The sequence below is a fragment of the Pipistrellus kuhlii genome, unplaced genomic scaffold (assembly GCF_014108245.1).
Source record: "Pipistrellus kuhlii isolate mPipKuh1 unplaced genomic scaffold, mPipKuh1.p scaffold_m20_p_3, whole genome shotgun sequence".
In the NCBI taxonomy this organism is placed as follows: domain Eukaryota; kingdom Metazoa; phylum Chordata; class Mammalia; order Chiroptera; family Vespertilionidae; genus Pipistrellus; species Pipistrellus kuhlii.
In genome coordinates this window covers 77796618-77816936 of record NW_023425529.1, presented here as the reverse complement: position 1 = coordinate 77816936, position 20319 = coordinate 77796618, and the positions used below count along the sequence as shown (strand labels likewise).

Here is a 20319-nt window from a genome sequence, read left to right as displayed (position 1 = left end):
TCAGCCATGCTATTTCACATCTGGTTGGTGGCCAAACGGTGGTGATGCAAGTCTCTGGATTGGTCCTGGGCATCCTTCAGCAACACGCAGCTGCTGTCTGCTGGTATGGCGAGGTGTCGTCAGCATCTTCCATCTCTGAATTGTTTCTTTTCTGTCTTCATGGCTGGAGCACTTCTGTCTATTCCTCTCTGTTACAGGATTCCAGATGGTCTCGGAGTTGTGGATATATAAACCACATTTTCCCATATGGTTATTTTAGTATTATTTGTTGAAACTTTTACCTTTTCCCACTGAATTAAATTTTTACTTTTTGAGAAATCAATTGACCTTATATATGTGGCTGTATTTTTATGTTCTTAATTCTGTTTCATTGATATTTATGTATATTTGTATATTTAAGTCAATACTGTCTTGATTACTGTAGTTTTATAGTTAGTCTTCAAATTTAGATAGTTTAAGTCTCCCAATTTTGTCCCTTTCAAGTTTGTTTTCACTCTTATGTAATAGATTCTTTACATTTCTTTAGAAATTTGAGAAAACTTCTATTAGGATTTTTATTAGAATTATATATAACCTACAAATTAATATGGGAGAGAGAAATTCATCTTAATATTGAATTTTCTAATTGTTGCACATGATTTAATTCAATTTCTTTAATTTTACCGAGCCATATTTTATAGTTTTTCAATGTAAAAGTGTTAAATATTTTATTAAATTTATTAATTGGTAATTTTCATTTTTTTATATTAGTGTAAATAGTATTGCTTTTAATTTTATTTTTCTCTTGTGTGTTTCTATAATATAGAAGTACAATTGACTTTTGTATGTCTATCATTTATTTTATAATCTGGCTAAATTAATTTATTCATTCCAACAGGGGTTTTTTTGGGAGTTATATTAGGTTTCTCTAAAGAAAAGCAGAACCAATATGTTTATATATATATATGCTCTCAGCACCTTGGGGTAATGGATGGAGCACAGTAATCATTTTCAGTAAATATTTTTTTAAAAGGAATTTTGATTTCAACTGCATTTTTTTTTCTTTTTTAAAATATATTTTTACTGATTTCAGAGAGGAAAGGAGAGGAAGAGAGAGAGAGAAACATCAGTGATGAGAAGGGATCATTGATTGGCTGTCTCATGAACGTCTGACGGAGCCCACAACCAAATCATGTTCTCTTGACCAGACTCAAACCTGAGACCCTTCAGTCCATAAGCTGATATTCTATCCACTGAGCCAAATCGGCTAAGGCAGTAAATATTTTTTGAATGAAGAGTTGAGTAATTTTATGTGAAAATTTACAGTGAAGAAACCAGAAAGGCATAAAGCTGTGATAGCAAAAAAATGCAATGATGCCTTCTTTTAAAGAACTATTATTTTGTAGTTCTAGCACTTGGGACTGTAGTTGTCTGAAAGACACACCTTTCATTATTTAAAACAAGAACAACAACAAAAACCCTGAAAACCCCCAAAATTGAATTCATGTTCCTCACTTTCATCTCCTAGCTAATCTCCTTTAAGGGTTGTTAACAAGAGGAACAATGACATTAATGATAGCCAACATTTATTAATGTTTTCTTTGTTACAGGTGCTATGATAAGCATTTTTTATGTATTATGTCATTTAATTCTCAGGAAACACATATGAAATGGTTTATTATTATCACATTTAACAGATGAGGAAATTGAAGGTCATAAAATCTAAGAGTAGTGTGAATCCATGATTCAAACCCAAGCTTAGCTGTTAATTGCTACCCTGTCTTGCCTTCCACTTTGGAACCTTGCTTGCAGTTTTCCTTTACTTTCGTCCTAAGTGGCATTAGTGATTTAAGGAACATCCTCATCTCGGTTCTTAATGTTGTCAATGCCAATGCTCGTTATTATCTCTTTCCTAGATACTCAAGCCATGACAATACCTTCTCTAGCTTATTTTCAAGTAGAATAATTTTACCTGAAATGTTAAAATCTTATGCATCATTTCTTTTAAAAAATATTTTTACTGACTTAAGAGAGGAAACGAGAGGGAGAGAGAGATGAAAATATCAATGATGAAAGAGAATCATTGATTGGCTGCCTCCTGTATGCCCCCAACTAGGAATGGAGCCTGCAACCCTTGACCCTAATCGAACTCGAGACCCTTCAGTCTGCAGGCCAGCACACTATATCCACTGAGCCAAATTGGCTAGGGCTTGTTCTTCATTTCTTACCAGAAGTGCCTATCTTCTCAAAATCTTCATTATATTTTCACTACTTAACTTTGGCCTTGCTGAGTATTTCAGATTTTAATTTCCTATCTTTTCTTCTAGTCTTTAACCTTTCCAGGCTTTATTTTCTTTCCGTTCTCACCATACATTTAATGACGATTGGTATTAGGGAACACTTACAATGTCTTAGGCACTTTACTAAGCATTTTATGTACTACTCAATAACTGTAGAGAATGGCTACTAATATCTGCCCCCTTTTATAGATGAGAAAACTGGCAGCAAGTAAAGTAAACTGAGCTCATATAGTCAGCATAGGTTGAGGCTCAAATCCACATCTATTTTTGATAACCAAACTCATGACATTATAACTTTTATAACCTTTGTTCTTCACCACTGTCTTCATTTTGTTTACTTTTCCCAATACTGTTAATTTCTTGATTTTCTTGTTCTTCTTCTCTTCCTATCTGACAGAACCTTAAACTATAGCTCAGTGTACCAGTACACATTTTAAAATACAGATATTGTGAGGTATAAGAAATTTGGAAGATTGTTTTAAAATGATATTATTTGGCTCAGAAAAGCAGAATAAAGGGTCACCTACTGGGAATTATGGATGTAGGCAATAAAGGGATCTTAGGCTGGAGGAATATGATGAAGACTAAAAATTGCTTTCATTATAAGAAATTTTGTTTAATGTATTGTATCATTTAAAGGTATTTGTAATACCTAGTAGATATCTCTTGATCTAAAATAAAAGGTAATTGCTAATAATAGCTCTCAGATAAGTAAGGATAAAGTGTTATTAAAAAAACACTAATTCAACTAATAAGCAACTTTATGTGTTTATTTATTTTTAAGAAACTTTATTATAATAAAAAATGAATAAATGAAAATTTAAAACATAAAATAACTAATTTTAGAAGGCCTACTTTTAAAGAAAAATAGATCTTCCACCTTTTGTGTCATTAGTACCTAAAATTTTTATTTACATATTCTAAAAGAGATAATACTAATTATTTTCCTGTTATGTGTATCTTTTATTGTTTGTATTTTGTTTTATAAAACTTTTTATGTATATCCTCCTAAAAGTTGTTATTTCACAGGGTTTCATCTGCCCGTTATGTATGAAAAGATGTATAACTGCTATTGATTTGTCGGAGCATTACCAGAAAGTGCATGCAGAAACTGAAACAAGAGGACAGGAACTTCTTAATGACTCCAGTGTTACTGTGGGTCCTGTATATTTTGTTTTAGCAGCTTGGTTATGGGTTGCTCAGAATAGCTTTGTTTTTCCTTGTCTTGGTGTTGCTTAACTTTTTATGCTACATGGGAATATGGATTGCTTTAATTATGCATGCCTTAAAGAAAGTTCAATAATAAAAAGAGTCTCCTGGGAAGTTGGCTTGGTTTCTCTTACTGGGTGCAACTGTCTTTTTTGTGAATCTAAAACAAATACATAAGTTTAAGTTAATTTCTTTGTATAAATTTTGTCATGAAATTTGAAATGTGTGGATAGCATTGCAAGCTTTATCTTTATTACATAGTTAATGCTCTACTAATGAATGCATTATAATTTTTTTAGGTTAAAACACTTTAATCTTAAATAGAAAAAGGACTTTACATGCGAGCTGTCACTGTCTTTTTTTTCCAAATAAATTTTTTGGATTTTTCTTTTCTTTTCTTTTTTAGATTGGGAAGGGGGACAGAAGAAGGGTGGGAGGGAGAAACATCCATGTGAGAGAAAAACATCCATTGGTTGCTTTCGGCATGTGCTCTGAAGACTGGGGATTGAAACCACAACTTGGGGATGTGCCCTGATTGGGAATCAAACCCACTACCTTTTGGTGTAGAGGAGGATGCTCCAACCAAGCTACACTGGCCAGGGGGAGCTGTGACTCTCTTTATTTGGAAAATATATAGCAGAACCTGAATTTTCCCTGACCTGAGGGAGATGCCAGATTCCACACTCATTAATAGTGGACGGTTGAAATGTTTATCGGTAGTGTGTGGGCTAGTGCATATCTAAGGCTGGGAGTAGAATCCAGTGAGGGGAAGGAAATGTCCTTGAAAAGTTTCTCAGATGATCCTGATATCTTCTATAATAAAAGCCCAATATGCTAAGTGTCCAGTCGGCTATTCAATCAATCAAAGTAATATGCTAATGATACACTAAGGCTGCTCAACTGCTCGTTATGACATGCACTGACCACCAGGGGAAGATGCTCAGACTGCAAGATTAGCTTGCTGCTGGGGTCCAGCCGATTGGAACTAAGCCAGATGGGCTGGACAAGCCCTGGAGCTCTCTGATGGTTCCTCCCTGGCTGACCAACCTCCTGCATCTCTCCCTGGCCCCGATCATGCACTTGTGGGTTCCCTTGGCCTGGCCTGTACCCTCTTGCAATTTGTACCCATCAGAGGATGTCAGAGAGCCGGTTTTGGCCTGATCCCGCAGGCCAGGCTGAGGGACCCCATTGGTGCACGAATTTGTGCACTAGGCCTCTAGTATATTATATATTTCTTTTGAAAATTACTGTGTTCTAAAAAAAGAGAAACATAACTTTTTTTTACTTGCTTTATTTACAAATCTCACAAAAGAATGAAATATTTTTATCCTATGAAAGACAAAAAATATTCAGACTTTTTTTTTTCTGTGAGGCAGTTTTGTATAAATGGAAATGATCTCACCAAACATTCACTTATTTAACATATTAATAGAGTACCTCTTAGTTGCCAGATATTTTGGTAGGTAAAGAAGACAAAATGGTAAATAAGATATGATTTCCACCCCAGGAAGTTTCTAAATAGATTTTATTTGCAAAAAGAGTGCAATGGCTATTTCAACTTGAGTGGACCTAGAAAAACTTCCACCTGGGGACGATTAAATCAGACATTCTCTGTGATGGGAAAAATATAGGAGGACATATAGGAGGACATCATTTAATTAGTTGAAGCATTGTGAACAAAGATAGAAGCCTAACCCATTCTTGGGACTCTGCTTAGCATTTCACCAGTTGTCTTCCTTCCAGAATGAATGGGTTAACTGTTCTTCTTTATGGGTTGTCGAAATTACAAGTGACAGTTTCACTTACCTGTCACTTAGATAAGAACTTTTCTTTTAATTCAAAGGACATTTGGTATGTCAGAGGTACCATAAGTATTAAGTTAAGTTCTTAGCTGTAATGAATCTGAAAAAGGATTACAGATAACTGAAATATGAGAGTGAAAATATTATTAATAACTTCATTGTTTTTAATCGAGTAAACTGTGTGTAAGGATTGGTTAGTTTTTTTGTTTTTGTTTTTTAAGTTAGTGAGAATTTGGAATGCTTAAGATAAATAAATCTAGCTGGCCATTTTTAGTGTTTTATTGTTTGGTAACAGTACTTTTGTGGAAGTACCTCAATCCCCTTGAAAATAGTTTAGAAAAAATAAGTAAAGGTAGAGTCTCTTAATGTCCAGAATTAGTATCACAAAGTCCTTGAACTAAAGATCATGCACTCTGTTCATGGGCTATCACTCAGACATTCATTCTGAGCTTATTTTACTTTTATTTTAAATGAGTGATGTGGTTTTAATAAACTTTTTCTTAATCTTAGCCCTTCCTAACCATGGCAGGCTAGAAATAGCATACAAACTATTTTTATAAAGATCATTGAAAGACAAGACAGGGTGTAGGAAAAACTGTAAAATGTGGGTAAAGGAATTCAAATAGTCTTGCTAGAATTAAGAGTGGATAACACCCAAATCAGTGATTAATAAGTTATGACTTTGAAGACACCAAGGAAAGATATAATATTATCTATTTAAGAAGGTGAGGAAGTATATGTAGTTTAGAAAGATGTATTTTTATCGGTAATGTTTAAAAATTGGAGTTTTATTTAGTTATTTTAAAATATATGTTTTTATTGATTTCAGAGAGGAAGGGGGAGGAAGGGGGAGAGAGAGTGAGAGAGAGATGTATCAATGTTGAGAGAGAATTATTGATTGGCTACCTATATCCTGCATGCCCTCTACTGGAGATTGAGCCCATAATCTGAGCATGTGCCCTGTCCAGGAATTGGACTATTACCTCTTGGTTCGTAGGTTGATGCTCAACTACTGAGCCATACTGGCTAGGCTGGAGTTTTATTTAAATACTAGGGGCCCGGTGCACAAAATTTGTGCGTGGGGACCGAGTTGGGAGGGGTTGTTGCTCAGCCCAGCCTGCACCTTCTCAATCTGGGACATCCCTCTTACAATCCAGGACTGCTGGCTCCCAACTGCTCACCTGCCTGCCTTCCCGATTGCCACTAACCACTTCTGCCTGCCAGCCTGATCACCCCCTAACCACTCCCCTGCCAGCCTGATTGTCCCTAACTGCCCTTCTCTGTCCACCTGCCCTTCTAGCCTGATCACCCCATAACCACTCCCCTGCCAGCCTGATTGATGTCTAACTGCTCCCCTGCCATCCTGTTTGCCCCCAATTTCCCTCTTCTGCTGGCCTGGTCAGCTCTAACTGTCCTCCCCTGCAGGGTTGATTGCCTCCAACTGCCCTCTTTTGCAGACCTGGTCTCTCTCAACTGCCCTCCCTTGTAGGCCTGGTCTCTCTCAACTGCCCTCCCTTGCAGGCCTGGTGCCTCCCAACTGTCCTCCCCCACTGGCCATCTTGTATTCAAATAGGGGCAGGATCTTTGACCACATCGAGGCAGCCATCTTGTGTTGGAATGATGGTTAATCTGCATATTACTCTTTTATTAAATAGGATAGAGGCCTGGTGCATGGGTGGGGGTCGGCTGGTTTGCCCTGAAGGGTGTTCCAGATCAGGGTGGGGGTTCCCTTGGGGTGTGGGGTGGCCTGAGCTAGGGGCGTGTGATGGTTGCAGGTCCCCCCCCCCCTGTCCCCGCCCCCCCTCCCCCCCCCAACTGGAATTTATTTACCTTCTACAATTGAAACTTTGTAGCCTGGAGCAGAGCCAAGCCCCCTGTTCACTCCTTGGCTGACACCATTTCTGTTTGATTTTATGTATCTTCTATAATTGCAACTTTGTATCCTTGAGTGGAGGACTAGGCTATCCAGGGTGTGTGGAAAGCTTGGCTTCCTCTATTGTCTGGGAAACCTAAGCCTCTCAACTGTTCTCTGTGGTTGCAGCCATCTTGGTTGGGGTTAATTTGCATACTTGCTCAGATTGGCTGGTGGGCATGGCTTGAACAGAGTGATGGTTAATTTGCAAATTACTCTTTTATTAGATAGGATGCAAGCTCTAATCACATGGAAAATTAACATGGGTGGAATATTTTTAAAAGTAAATATATATTACTGAATTTCTAAAATTTATCTTCAAGGATTAATTAGTTCTTTCTGAACTATTCACCTGGTAATATTTTGAAACTCTAAGAATGTATGGCATACTTCAATGTGACCTTCCCTTTACCTGCTTTCTGCCATACTTAGAGCCAAAAGTTAGTAGAGACAAGTCAAAAAGCCAAAATTCTGAAGATTAAAGTTGGGATGTGAGTTCTCTGAGGGACACTCTAATTCTACATATTGGCAGAAGTTGAGACAAAAAAGACATGACAACTGAATATTATAGGGGTTCATGTCCTGTTACACTAATGGCATTCCAGCTAATAGGTATAGCAGAAGGTATAAGAATGCCAAGTTAAACATAATGCAGAGCCATTAGAAACATGGTGATAAATAAGAGATGGTTTTGAAGAAAGAGCATCACACAAGCTAGATAAGCGCAAAAACAGAATGTTCAGTCATTAAAAAGGTAGTGCTGAGTATCAAATATCTCTGGTTATTCTGATGTCCAAGGACACATACATCCTCAGTACAATTGTCTTTGCTCATTTTAGGAGTTTTTTAGGGGGTCACTGCATGCATTCACCTGTTGTGTACCTGTCATTCACTCTGGCTCTGTGACCAGAACACATCCGTTTCCCAAACACAGCATGACTGTTTATTTTATACCTCTTTATGCAACTTTGTTCCTGCTCCTCCACTTGCTTAGAATGCCTTTCTTTTCTCACAAGTAAATATTATTCATTCTTTAGTACCTAATTTTAATGTCTCATATATACATATATGTGTGTGTGTATATTTATATGTGAGTATATATATATTTTATAAAGCAAGAACTGCTGCCACAGGCAGAGTTGAATATTTCTTTCCATTTGTTTGTGTAGTTCTTCATATATACTTGTGTTATAGCATTGTCTGGTAATGTATGTCTATGTTTACATATCAGCCTCCTCAATACTGAGTGAGCCTTGATTCTGCCACATAATGCACATAAATGATGTGAAGATATGCTGTTTGCATAATATCCAACAAAGGAACAGCATTTTTATTTATTTATTTTTAGTTTTTACATGTTCAGAGTACTTATTGCTTAGCTCAGTCTTTCCCTTGGAAGGTTTGGTAATCTCTGCAGAGCCATTAACTTATTCAACCTAAAAGATGGTTGTAAGGGCTTTCTTCTTTTTTTTTTTTTTTTTTTAATATATTTTATTGATTTTTTACAGAGAGGAAGAGATAGAGAGCTAGAAACATCGATGAGACAGAATCATCGATCAGCTGCCTCTTGCACACCCCCTAGTGGGAATGTGCCCGCAGTCAAGGTACATGCCCTTGACCAGAATCAAACCTGGGACCTTTCAGTCCACAGGTCAACGCTCTATCCACTGAGCCAAACCGGCTTTGGCAGGGCTTTCTTTATATCTTGTAAACTCCAACCAGAATAGATAGTGATATACCTTTGTATAAAACCAGAATTTGGGATCAATATCATAAATTATAATTTATTTAATGGCACCATTATGTGATTAAGACACTGGACTATATTTTTTGTAATATTAAATACTATTTTGAAATCTTTTTCTGCCCTTTTCTATAGGGTTTCATATGTCCCCAGTGTATGAAATCTCTTGGATCTGCTGAGGAACTTTTCAAACACTATCAGGCAGTTCATGATGCTGGTAATGATTCCAGTCATGGAGGAGAGGCTAACCTTGCTCTGAAGAGGTAGGTATAGTTTAATAGTTTTGAAATGCAGTATCATTGTTTAATATAATAATTTAACAATGAACATAATTTAATAATTTAATCTTGAATAATTAGTTTGTGAAAATAGTACTTTTATATTATTTAATTTAAATCTGACCTCCTTTATCATGGCCTCCTTCCTTTACTGTTATAATCTACTGGAGGCCCAGTGCGCAAAATTTATGCACAGGGGTGTGTGTGTCCCTCAGTCCAGCCTGCCCCCTCTCCAATCTGGGACTCTTCAAGGGATGTCCGACTTCCCGTTTAGGCCCGATCCTAGCCTAAACGGGAAGTCGGACATCCCTCTCACAATCCAGGACTGCTGGCTCCCAACTGCTCACCTGCCTGCCTTCCTGATTGCTCCTAACCGCTTCTGCCTTCTAGCCTGATCACCCCCTAACCACTCCCCTGCCAGCCTGATTGTCCCTAACTGCCCTTCTCTGTCCACCTGGTCATCCCTAACTGCCCTCCCCTGCAGGCCTGGTCACCCCTAACTGCCCTTCTCTGCAGGCCTGGTCCCCCCCAACTGCTCTCACCTGCAGGCCTGGGCCCCCCCAACTTCCCTGTAGGCCCTGTCATCCCCAACTTTTCTACTCTGCTGGCCTGGTCACCCCTAACTGCCCCTTCCCTGCAAGCTTGATCATCCCCAACTGCCTGGTCCCTTCCAACTGCCCTTCCATACTGGTTTGATCACTCATACCTGCCCTCCCTTGCAGGCCTGGTCCCTCCCAATTGCCCTTCCCTGCTGGCCATCTTGTGGTGGCCATCTTGTATCCATATGGGGCAGCCATCTTGTATGTTGGAGTGATGGTCAATTTGAATATTACTCTTTTATTATTGATAGATAGGATAGAGGCCTGGTGCATGGGTGCGCATCAGCTGGTTTACCCTGAAGGGTGTCCAAATCAGGGTAGGGGTTCCTTTAGGGCATGGGGCGGCCTGGGTGAGGGGCCTGTGGTGGTTTACAGGCTGGCCACGCCCCCCGGTGACCCAAGTGGAGGCCCTGGTATCTGGGATTTACTTACATAATTGAAACTTTGTAGCCTTCAGTGGAGGCCAGGGCTGGCCAGGGTGGGCAGGAAGCTTGGCTTCCTCCATCGCCAGGGGCAATGCAAGCCTCCTGCTTGCTTGAGCTACATGGCCGCCACCATATTTATTGGGTTAATTTGCATACTCGCTCCTGATTGGCTGGTGAGCATGGCTTATGGGTGTAGCGGAAATACCGTCAATTTGCATGTTTCTCTTTTATTAGATAGGATTCTGTCCTTGACTAGCAATTATACCAGCATCTACAGCATGGTATATAAATTATGTATTAATGAAGATTGTATTATCAAAAGAAGGTTCAATTATATTTCATATATTCTATTTAATTCGCTTTGTTTAGAAGATTTTATAGCAAGTTGTTAAAATAATGAATTTAGTTAATTATTAAAAAATTTTTTTATAATTACCAATACAACAGTAAGCACACACATATACATTCTGCGTCTTGGCAATTTTGCCTGACCATTTTAAGAAATAATTAAACTAAAATAGAATTACTTAACACAGTATTCAACAATATAACTGCTTTTCTTTTGCTATTGGTAAGAACTCTTGTCTTATACCCTTATAAGGAAGATAGCTTGATTTCATTCTACTTGTAAAATAATTTTTCTTCATGCTTTTATTAAAAGAAAAAAAAAAGATGCCTCTTTAATTTGCTATAACACAAAGAATACCACATAAAGGAAAAACATTATGATCACTTAACTGTGGTTGATAGATATTGTAGAACTATAAAATATGACTGTTTTAACATATTAAAATATTTGGAAAACCAGTGCTTTTGGGAAGTATGAATCTTCCCCTTTACCTGCTGGAAATGTTGTTCAGTATTTTTATGTATGAGCTAATAATTTTGGGTACATTTCTTTGGTCATTTGTTAGGAAATAGATATAAAATATGTACTTAAAGCACATTATAAATTTTTAAAGCCTTTTATTGATTTTTAGAGAGAGATGAGAAGGGGGGAGAGAGAGAGAGAGAGAGAGAGAGAGAGAGAGAGAGAGAGAGAGAGAGAATTGATGCGAGAGAGAAACATTGATTGGTTGCCTCCTGCCCTTATGCAGGAGAGATTACACAACTTAGGTATGTGCCCTGACTAGGAATCAAACTCACAACCTTTTGGTTTATGGGAAGAAGCTTCCAACCAACTGAGCCACCCAGCTAGGCCCATATTATAAATATTTTTATATTTGATATAATTTATCAGAGCTGCTTTTTCAGCTATGACTTAGATAGTGCTCAGTATATGAACTTTCAGCATAAAAGTATCCACAGTTTATCCTCATTTTTGCTTTTTAACTTCCATTCAACTTTTAACTCATCAAGACCTGGATTTTGCCCTACCATTCTCCTGAAACTGCTTCTTCAAAGTCCAAGAGTAATCTGAATTATTTTCAGTTCTTATTGTGTGAGCAGAATACATTTTTCTTTACCTTCCTAGGTTCTTTTGGCTGTCCTAATAATTATTAAATCGACTTGAGACAGATTAACAAGGGAAAAAATAACCAAATTTAATTCCAAATATACACAAGAGAGTTAGATATCCCACATACATAAGATATTCATAGATGGAAAGTAAAATTAGTTATATATGACATTCTGAGCTACAAATGAGATAAGGTGCCTTAAGGTTTCAGAGGGGAGGAAGGTCATTCCCAGGATAAAAAGAGCAGATGTTGAATAATTAGAAGTTGCCCTGCCCTAGGTTCTAAAATGTTATTTTTGGTGATAACTCTTTACTCTTATTGTGGGCAAGGCCCCAACTTAAATTTTTTAAAGGAAAACTAAAGATTTTCTTAAGCCTGTAAGACCTCTATTGCCTTCAGCTCAAAGTAATCCCCATGCAAAAGTAGCACATTGTGGGGAGGCCGGTTCTGAACCCCTCCAGTATGTTGACTTCTGTTTTGGTTCTCTATAACTTTGTAAAATTCACCCAAAATTTAGTGGTTTAAAATTATAAAGTTTATTACTATGATTCTATGGTTTGACTGGATGGTTCTTCTGCTTTACGTGATGTAGATTGAGATGCTGGGCAGCCCAAAAGATCCAAAATGGCCAAAAATTCATTGTTGGGAGTTGGTGTGGGATGCTGGCTGAAAGCTGAGCTGGAGCTATCTGTCAGGGGCCTTACTTCTTCTTATGGATTTCTTCATGTGACTGCTTGGACTTACAGACCAGCATTTGCGTTCTGAGAACGAGCATTCCAAGAGGCAATAACCAGAAGTTGTCAATTTTCTTCAGGCCCGGATTCAGAAATGTCAGAGCCTCAATTATCCCACATTCTATTTATTGGTCAAAGTAGTCACAGGATTACTCTAAAATCTGAGGGTTAGATTTAAGAGGCTAAGAAGTAAACTCTGTGACTGGAGAAACAGCTTCTGCAAATATGAAGGGAAGAACTTGATGACAGCCATCTTTGTAGACCACTACCATAATCTCTGCAAAATTTAGCTTTGCCGACATATTATTTTTTTTGCTCTTTTTTGTGTGCTCATTTTGCTCTATATCCACATTGTGACTTCCTCCTAAACTACCGAACTTTTCCATATATAAGGCGCTCCTATTTATAAGATGTCCCCTCACTTTTCCAACCCAATTCTTGCGTCTTCTACCATGGCAAATTAATAATGGCAAGGAATAAGGAGAATTTCTTTTTTGCTATTTACAATCCAACAATGGAAGATATGTCCAAACATCCAGAGGGGTAATACCAAAAGTATTTTATCATGGAATCTCTCCTGCATAAGGGCCAAGAATTGTCTTTGGCTTACCATTCTTTGTCATACTGACTCTTAGATGAGGAAAACAATGTGAGAAGTTTCCACAGGAAAGAGCATATCAGGCTCAAGGAACAGAAATAAGTCAGTGTTGCTAGAGCTAGTGAATAGGGGTAGACTGATAAGGCAAGGACGAGATGGTGCCTATTTTATAGTCCTTGTTAATGAATTTAGATTTTATGCTAATTCCAATAGGAAAATATTCTTATTTTTGGTAAATTAATGGGAGATTTGTTTCTGGCTTAACCATTTGGTCTTCAGTTATATCATTCTTTCTGTGATAAATTATTTTTCCATTTACAAACAATGAACTTGAGGAATAAAATTATTTTCCTTAGAGATATATATATATATATATATATATATATATATATATGCCACTGTACATAAAATCTATAAGAGTTTTTATTTTTTAATTGAGAAAACTAGAATATTAGTATACTCCCACTAGCCATGATTTGTTAAGAGAGTAGGTTGTTCACTGAAGAATATTATTAATTATCCATCCCTCCCCTGCTTATATGTTTAGAGATGATGTAACACTACTTAGACAAGAGGTCCAAGACCTACAGGCTTCACTTAAGGTAAGAAAAATATTATTATATTAGTTTATTTTCAGTGTTTCAGATAGTAAATCTTTTAAAATGTGCTAAATAAATTTTTTTTTTCTTTTTTTTTTCTTTTTTTTCCCCCTTTTAGGAAGAAAAATGGTACTCAGAAGAATTAAAGAAAGAATTAGAAAAATTTCAAGGGCTGCAGCAGCAAGTAATTGTTTTTAAATGCTTGAAGTGTGTTTATTGTATTTATTGGTTGATTATTGTCATTGTTGAAAATTAAGCACAGCACTTTGTTTATAAGCAGATGGTTTGATATAAACAATTTACTAATTTGTTTCCTGGGTTTAATTGCCTACAGTGTATATCTTTTGTAATTCTAATGAATGCAAACGAGTATCTAAGAGATAACTTCTTAATGGTGCTCTATTAAAAACCAGTTACCTGTGGATTTTTTAAATATATATGTGTGTGTATACACACACACACACACACACACACACACACACACACACATATATATATATATATATATATATGTATGTATGTATAAAATTAGGCTACATTATTGTATTTTAACAATGTACCAAAATGGTTAAAAAATATAGGTTCAAACAGTAGTGAAACTCTTCAAAGCATTTGTAATTTGTGACAAGTTGGAAATGACTAAAATGTCTTTTCATAGGGAAAGAACTATTATTAACTGTTGTTTGAAAACGTGGGAAAACTTTTATTGCTGTTAGGTTTCAAAAAACAGAATAAAATATTTATATGTGTACGTATACATAAACACATGTAAATATTATATGACTTTACATAAAAATATAGAAAAAACAGGAAAATCACTGTCATCAAAAGTAGATATCTCTGAGTGAGATTTTTTTTGTTATCTAGATTTTTCATAGTTTTCTAAGTAAATATCTTAACCACTTATGATTTTATACTAACATTATATTGGCTTTTAAACTAAAATTACATAAATTGCATAAAGAATTGTGGAATAATGAATTTTGTCAAATCCATATATAGTTTTCATTTTTTTTTAAAATTCTCACAGGATATTTTTCCATTGATTTTTAAAAGTTTTTTAATTTTTAATTTTTAAAAATATTTATATTGATTTCAGAGAGGAAGGGAGAGATGGAGATAGAAACATCAGTGATTAGAGAGACTCATTGATTGGTTGCCTCCTGCATGCCCCTATTGGGGATCGAGCTTGCAACCTAGGCATGTGACCTGACTGGGGATTGAACCCAGGACCTCTTGGTCCATGAAACGACACTCAGTCCACTGAGCCACCAAGGCTGGGCTCCATTGATTTTTAGAGAGAGTAGAAAAGAGAGGGAAAGATAGTGAGAAATATTGATGTGTGAGATTGATACATCAATTGATTGCCTTCTGCATGCACCCTGACCAAGACAAGACCCGGGCTGGGGAGGAGCCTGTAGCCAAGGTACATGCCCTTAACCGGAATTGAACCTAGGACGCTTCCTTCAGTCTGCAGGCTGACGCTCTAACCACTGAGCAATTACTTTTTACTGTGCTAGGACTATAATTTTCATTTGTAAGAATAAAATGAATGCCCTTCAACAGTAGTTCTAATATTTTATAAAGTAACTAGGGGCCTAGTGCATGAATTCGTGCACTTTGAAAAGGAACTGTGGGTCGCAAGGCTGCAGTGGGCACAGGGGCGGGTCTCAGCCCATCCTCCGTGCCCTCGCCTGGCCCCTCCCACAGCGGTCCTGGGTCCCCTGTCTGCCTGAAGCCCCACTCCTGCTACCACTGTTCCCACATGCTGACGGCACAGGCCCTGCCCTTACCCACTGACTATGCAGAGTGATTGAGGCCAGTGCCAGCAATGAGTGTGAGCACACTCTCAATGGGTGAGAGCAGCTGCCCTGGTCACCCTTTGGGAGGAGTGGGATGTGGCGAAAACCTCAGGGGTGATCAGCACCTGCAGCTGTCGCTCACACCAGCTGACTATGCCAAGCAGTTGGGGGCGGCACTGGGCCCCAGCAGCCGGTGTGAGCGGCGGCTCTGGCACCAGCCATGGGTGTAAGCAGGGCCGGCACTAGCAGCAAGTGCAAGCACTGGGTGCAAGTAATTTTCAGTAACCACCAGAGGCTCAACCCAATGACAATGACCGGAGCCCCGGCTTGGTTTGGCACCCTCACTCAACTGCTCCACTATCCTGCCGTGGCCCAGGCCTACCATATTCCGCACTCTGCCACCTGCTGCACACACTTATAATGTTCTGCATCTACCCTCTGGTGGTCATTGCATATTATAATGACCGCTTGTTAAGTTGATTTGCATAGTAGCCTTTTATTATATAGAATTGGTGATCCCTTTGAACATTATCTTAGCATCTTATGACTCTCAATCAGTCTTTTTGCCTTTTAGTTTCTTTCACCAAAAATTGTCATTTGGACTAGAAAAGACAAAAACAAATAAGTGGGCAACACAATATCAGTCTTTTTACTATTCAGGCTCTGTAACTGAGATGGTGTTTTCTAATCTAAAATATTTATAGATTACTCATCTTTTACATGGATGTTATTAAGAACTAATCAAATATGGGCTGAATTATCTTAGGAAGTTGTTAATTATATTTGAGATGACTGTTTTACATTTAACAAATTCTCTACAGTACAAGGTGTAAATTGACCTGTTAGGGGATTTACCTTTAGGGGGAAATGTATTTGGAATATTGCTGATTCTTAGCAATCATAATGTCCAAATCAATGGATGGAAAAAGAATCAGATATACTATGAAATGCTTTATTAAACGAACTGTATCATATGTGTATAACTCTTTAGACTATAACAATAATGACAAGGCAGTATATTATTTTGTTCCTAATCCATGTGATAAATTAAACCTTATGGAATATGTTTTTTATTTCTGCTTCTTTTAAAAATGATTTGTGACTCTGAATTAAAAGTTTATGCTTTTAAAGCCAAATTTTTTAGTAGTGATAGTTCCATGGCATATTTATCTTATGTAAATTTTCAAATATAGTATTAGTGTCCCAGTGCATGAAATTCATGCATGGGGGAGGGGGTGTTCCTCAGCCTGGCCAGCATCTTCTCCAATATGGGACCCCTCGAAGGATGTCCTGGTTTACAGGGAACAGGCCTAACCGGCAGCTGGACATCCCTCTTGCAATCCGGGACTGTTAGCTCCTATCCACTCACCTGCTCGCCTGATTGCTCCTAACTACTCTGCTTGCCTGCTCACCCCAACTGCCCCCTGCCACTGGCCTGTTCACTCCCAAATGCCTCCCGCCAGTCTGGTCACCACCAACTGCCCCCTGTGTCAGTGTGGTCACTCCCAACTGCCCCCTGCTGGCCTGCTCACTCCAAACTGCCCCCCTCCATCCTGATAATCTCCAACTGACCCACACTGATGGCCTTCTCACCCTCAACTGGTCCCCCTGCTGGTCTGCTCACCCCCAACTGACCCCCCCCCCCTACTGGCCTGATCACCCACAACTACCCTCCCCTCTTGGCTTTTAACCACCTCTTCTTCGTCCCTGCCATCATGGTTTTGTCCAGAAGAACATCCAGAAGGTGTCCCAGTCTAATTAGCATATTAGCCTTTTATTAGTATAGATAGAGGCCTGGTGCATGGGTGGCCGACTGGTTTGCCCTGAAGGGTGTCATGGATCAAGGTGGGGGTTCCTTTGGGGTGTGGGGTGGCCTAGGTGAGGGGCCAGTGGTGGTTTGCAGGCTGGCCACACCCCCATGGGGGGAGGGTCCCTGCTGGGGGTGTGTGTGGCCAGCTTGGGTAAGGCACTGAGGTCTATTTTCAAGCTGGCCACACCTGCTTCAGGGTGCGGATTCCTGCTGGGGTGCCTGGCCAGCCTGGGTGAGGGGCTGATGGCTGTTTGCAGGCTGGCCAGGACCCCAGTGGGGACTCTTACTACATGGTGGCATGGCCAGCCTGGGTAAGGGGTGAGGGTCATTTTCAGGTTGGCCACACAGAGGTCAGGGCTGGCTGGAAGCTTGGCTTTCTTCATCACCAGGGGCAACGCAAGCCTCCTGCTCACTCTAGCTGCCATATTTGTTGGGTTAATTTGCATACTCACTCCTGATTGTCAGGTGGGCATAGCAGAGGGATGGTCAATTTGCATGTTTCTCTTTAATTAGTGTAGATCGAATTTTGCTGGCTGAATTATTTGATTTACAATTGTAATATTAGGTCTAGTAATAATTAATGTCGTTTTCTAATACTTTTTTAAATCGAATTTATTTAAACAATACAACAAAATTTAATCAACAATATAGTTGCTGTTGTTTTCTACTACTTGTGCCCAATGCTCAGGAAGCATTTTAATCCCTCTGTTGTAAAATTCTTGTGATTTTGATGCAAAAAATTCGGTCAATGCATTTTTGAGGCATTCTTCATTATTAAATTTTTTTCCAAGAAGAAAGTTTTGCAAAGAACGAAACAAATGGTAATCGGAAGGGGCAATATCAGGAGAATATGCAGGTTGAGGGAGAACTTCCCATTCCAACTGGCGCAGTTTTTCAGCAGTGATTCTTGCAGTATGCGGTAGTGCGTTATCGTGGTGAAGAATTACGCCCTTCCGATTAATCAGCGCGGGTTCTTTTTCTCTTAAAGCTTGGGCTAACCTTTCCAATTGGGCACTATACACTGCACTTGTAATGGTTTGGTTAGATGGTAAAAGTTCATAATGAAGAATTCCTTAAAAATTCCACCAAACACACAACATCACTTTTTTCGCATGCAAGTCAGGTTTTGGCGTGGGCTGCGGAGACTCATTTTTGTCCAACCATTGAGGCCGCCTTTTCAAATTAACACACAGCACCCATTGTTCATCTCCGGTAACAATTTGCTCTAAAAACGTCAAACGGTTTTGACGAGAGAGGAGCGAACTGCAAATTGTGACTCTTTGATTACAGTTGTTGTCAGTCAACTCATGAGGAACCCATTTTCCAAACTTTTGGACTTTGCCAAGTGCACGCAATTGATTGGAAATTGTTTTTTGTGAACAATTTAAAGTTGTCGCAAGCTCTTGTTGGGTAATTTGAGGATTTTGCACCAAAAGAGCTTGAAGAGCTTCTTGATCAAAATCGGACACACGGCCTCGACCACTCTTGTCATCTAATGAAAAATTTCCCTCGCGAAATTTCTCAAACCAACGCTGGCATTTTCTGGGTCTCACTGCATCTTGACCAAGAGCACTACAGATGTTTTTTGCAGCCTCACTTGCTTTTCTTCCTAATTGGAACTCGTAAAGCATGCAGTGCCGAATATGCTGTTCATCCGCCATCTTCTTAGCCCTAGTTTTGCAACAGAAACCAAACCAAACACAAACTTTTTCAAGCAAAACTTGTTAATTGCACTTCACACGTTCTGTAGATACTACGTGTTTGAAGGTTATGTCAATACAAGTCAACGCCAAGCAAGATTTTAAACGAATGTTTAAAAACGACATTAATTATTACTAGACCCGATATATTTACTTATTAATTGGGATAATTTATATTTATTACTAAATTTATGGAATTTAAGATGTAATCTATTGCAAGACACATATGGTATTTTCTTACAGGTCAACATAAAAACATTCTTAGAACCAGTGAGATATAGTTAATTATTATGCCAGTGTGCCTAGTATTACCTTAGAGCAGTGGTTGGCAAACTACGGCTTGCGAGCCACATGTGGCTCTCTGGCCCCTTGAGTGTTCTAACACCACTTCTTTAAAATAGACTCGCCCAGGCCAAAAACTGACTTCTGCACATGGGCCACAAAGTTTCAATCGCACTGTACCTGTGCACCCGCACCTGGTATTTTATGGAAGAGCTACACTCAAGGGGCCAAAGAGCCTCATATGGCTTGCAAACTGCTGTTTGCTGATCACTGCCGTAGAGATCAGAAAGAATGTGAGCCGGTCAAAATTAATTTTCATCAATACATTATTACTTTCCTGATTGATTGTGGCTTTTAGATATTTTTTTTAAGCATTGGCAATTGTAAGAGTATTACTTTCTTTTTTAATGAATTTGTTTATGTCTTTTGTTTAAATTGAGGTGTCTAAACCTGATGGAATGGTGGCTGATTCATCAGCAGGTAACTTTATTTAAAGCAGATATTTTATTTTTTCTCATCCTTTTTTATTTTTTTATTTTTCTTTTATGTCTGCTGTATGAATTTTGTTTTGTGGTTTTATTTTAATTGTTCTAAAATAGTGAAGATAATAGTAATAGACCCGTGAACTTTATAGTTAAACAATTTAGTAAAAACGACTAGTATTTTCTTAGTTCATTATATTCTGAAGTTACAAACTTTTGGAATATTACATCAATCAACATGGTTACTTAATGAAAAGTTAAATCTATTAATCAAAGCGATGTACTCTTTTTCTCTTAAAATGACGAAACTAGCATCTTTGTAACTGACTATAACTGGAGGAGTGCTCAATGAATAATCAAAATTATTTTTGAGTTTAATTTTCTCCTATATTTAATTTCCCTCTGAAATTTCTTTTTTTTTAATGAGAATTAAATATTAGTAATTGCCTACATATTTTTAATTGATTATTTTACTGAAGACCTTGATTGTTTTCCTTAAACCATTTCTCATTTCATTTCACATTATTACAAATTTTATCAGAGAAGCAGAATATATTCCTTTTTGAGTCAGTTGACAGATATAGAAAAATAACTATGAAATACG

At 38.1% G+C, this 20319-nt stretch overlaps 1 protein-coding gene across 4 annotated transcripts in view; it reads left to right on the top strand.

Moving 5' to 3' along the window:
* EEA1 (early endosome antigen 1) overlaps positions 1-20319 on the top strand; it is a 135058-nt gene that overhangs the window by 33091 nt on the left and 81648 nt on the right. For 3 of the 4 annotated variants that reach the window (XM_045588333.1, XM_036455146.2, XM_045588334.1), the window contains exons 3-7: positions 3309-3434; positions 9082-9209; positions 13588-13642; positions 13758-13823; positions 19674-19713. In XM_045588333.1, the coding sequence (XP_045444289.1) occupies positions 3309-3434; positions 9082-9209; positions 13588-13642; positions 13758-13823; positions 19674-19713 (415 nt within the window). The remainder of the gene's footprint in view (positions 1-3308; positions 3435-9081; positions 9210-13587; positions 13643-13757; positions 13824-19673; positions 19714-20319) is intronic. The other variant, XM_036455149.2, reaches the window with a different exon arrangement.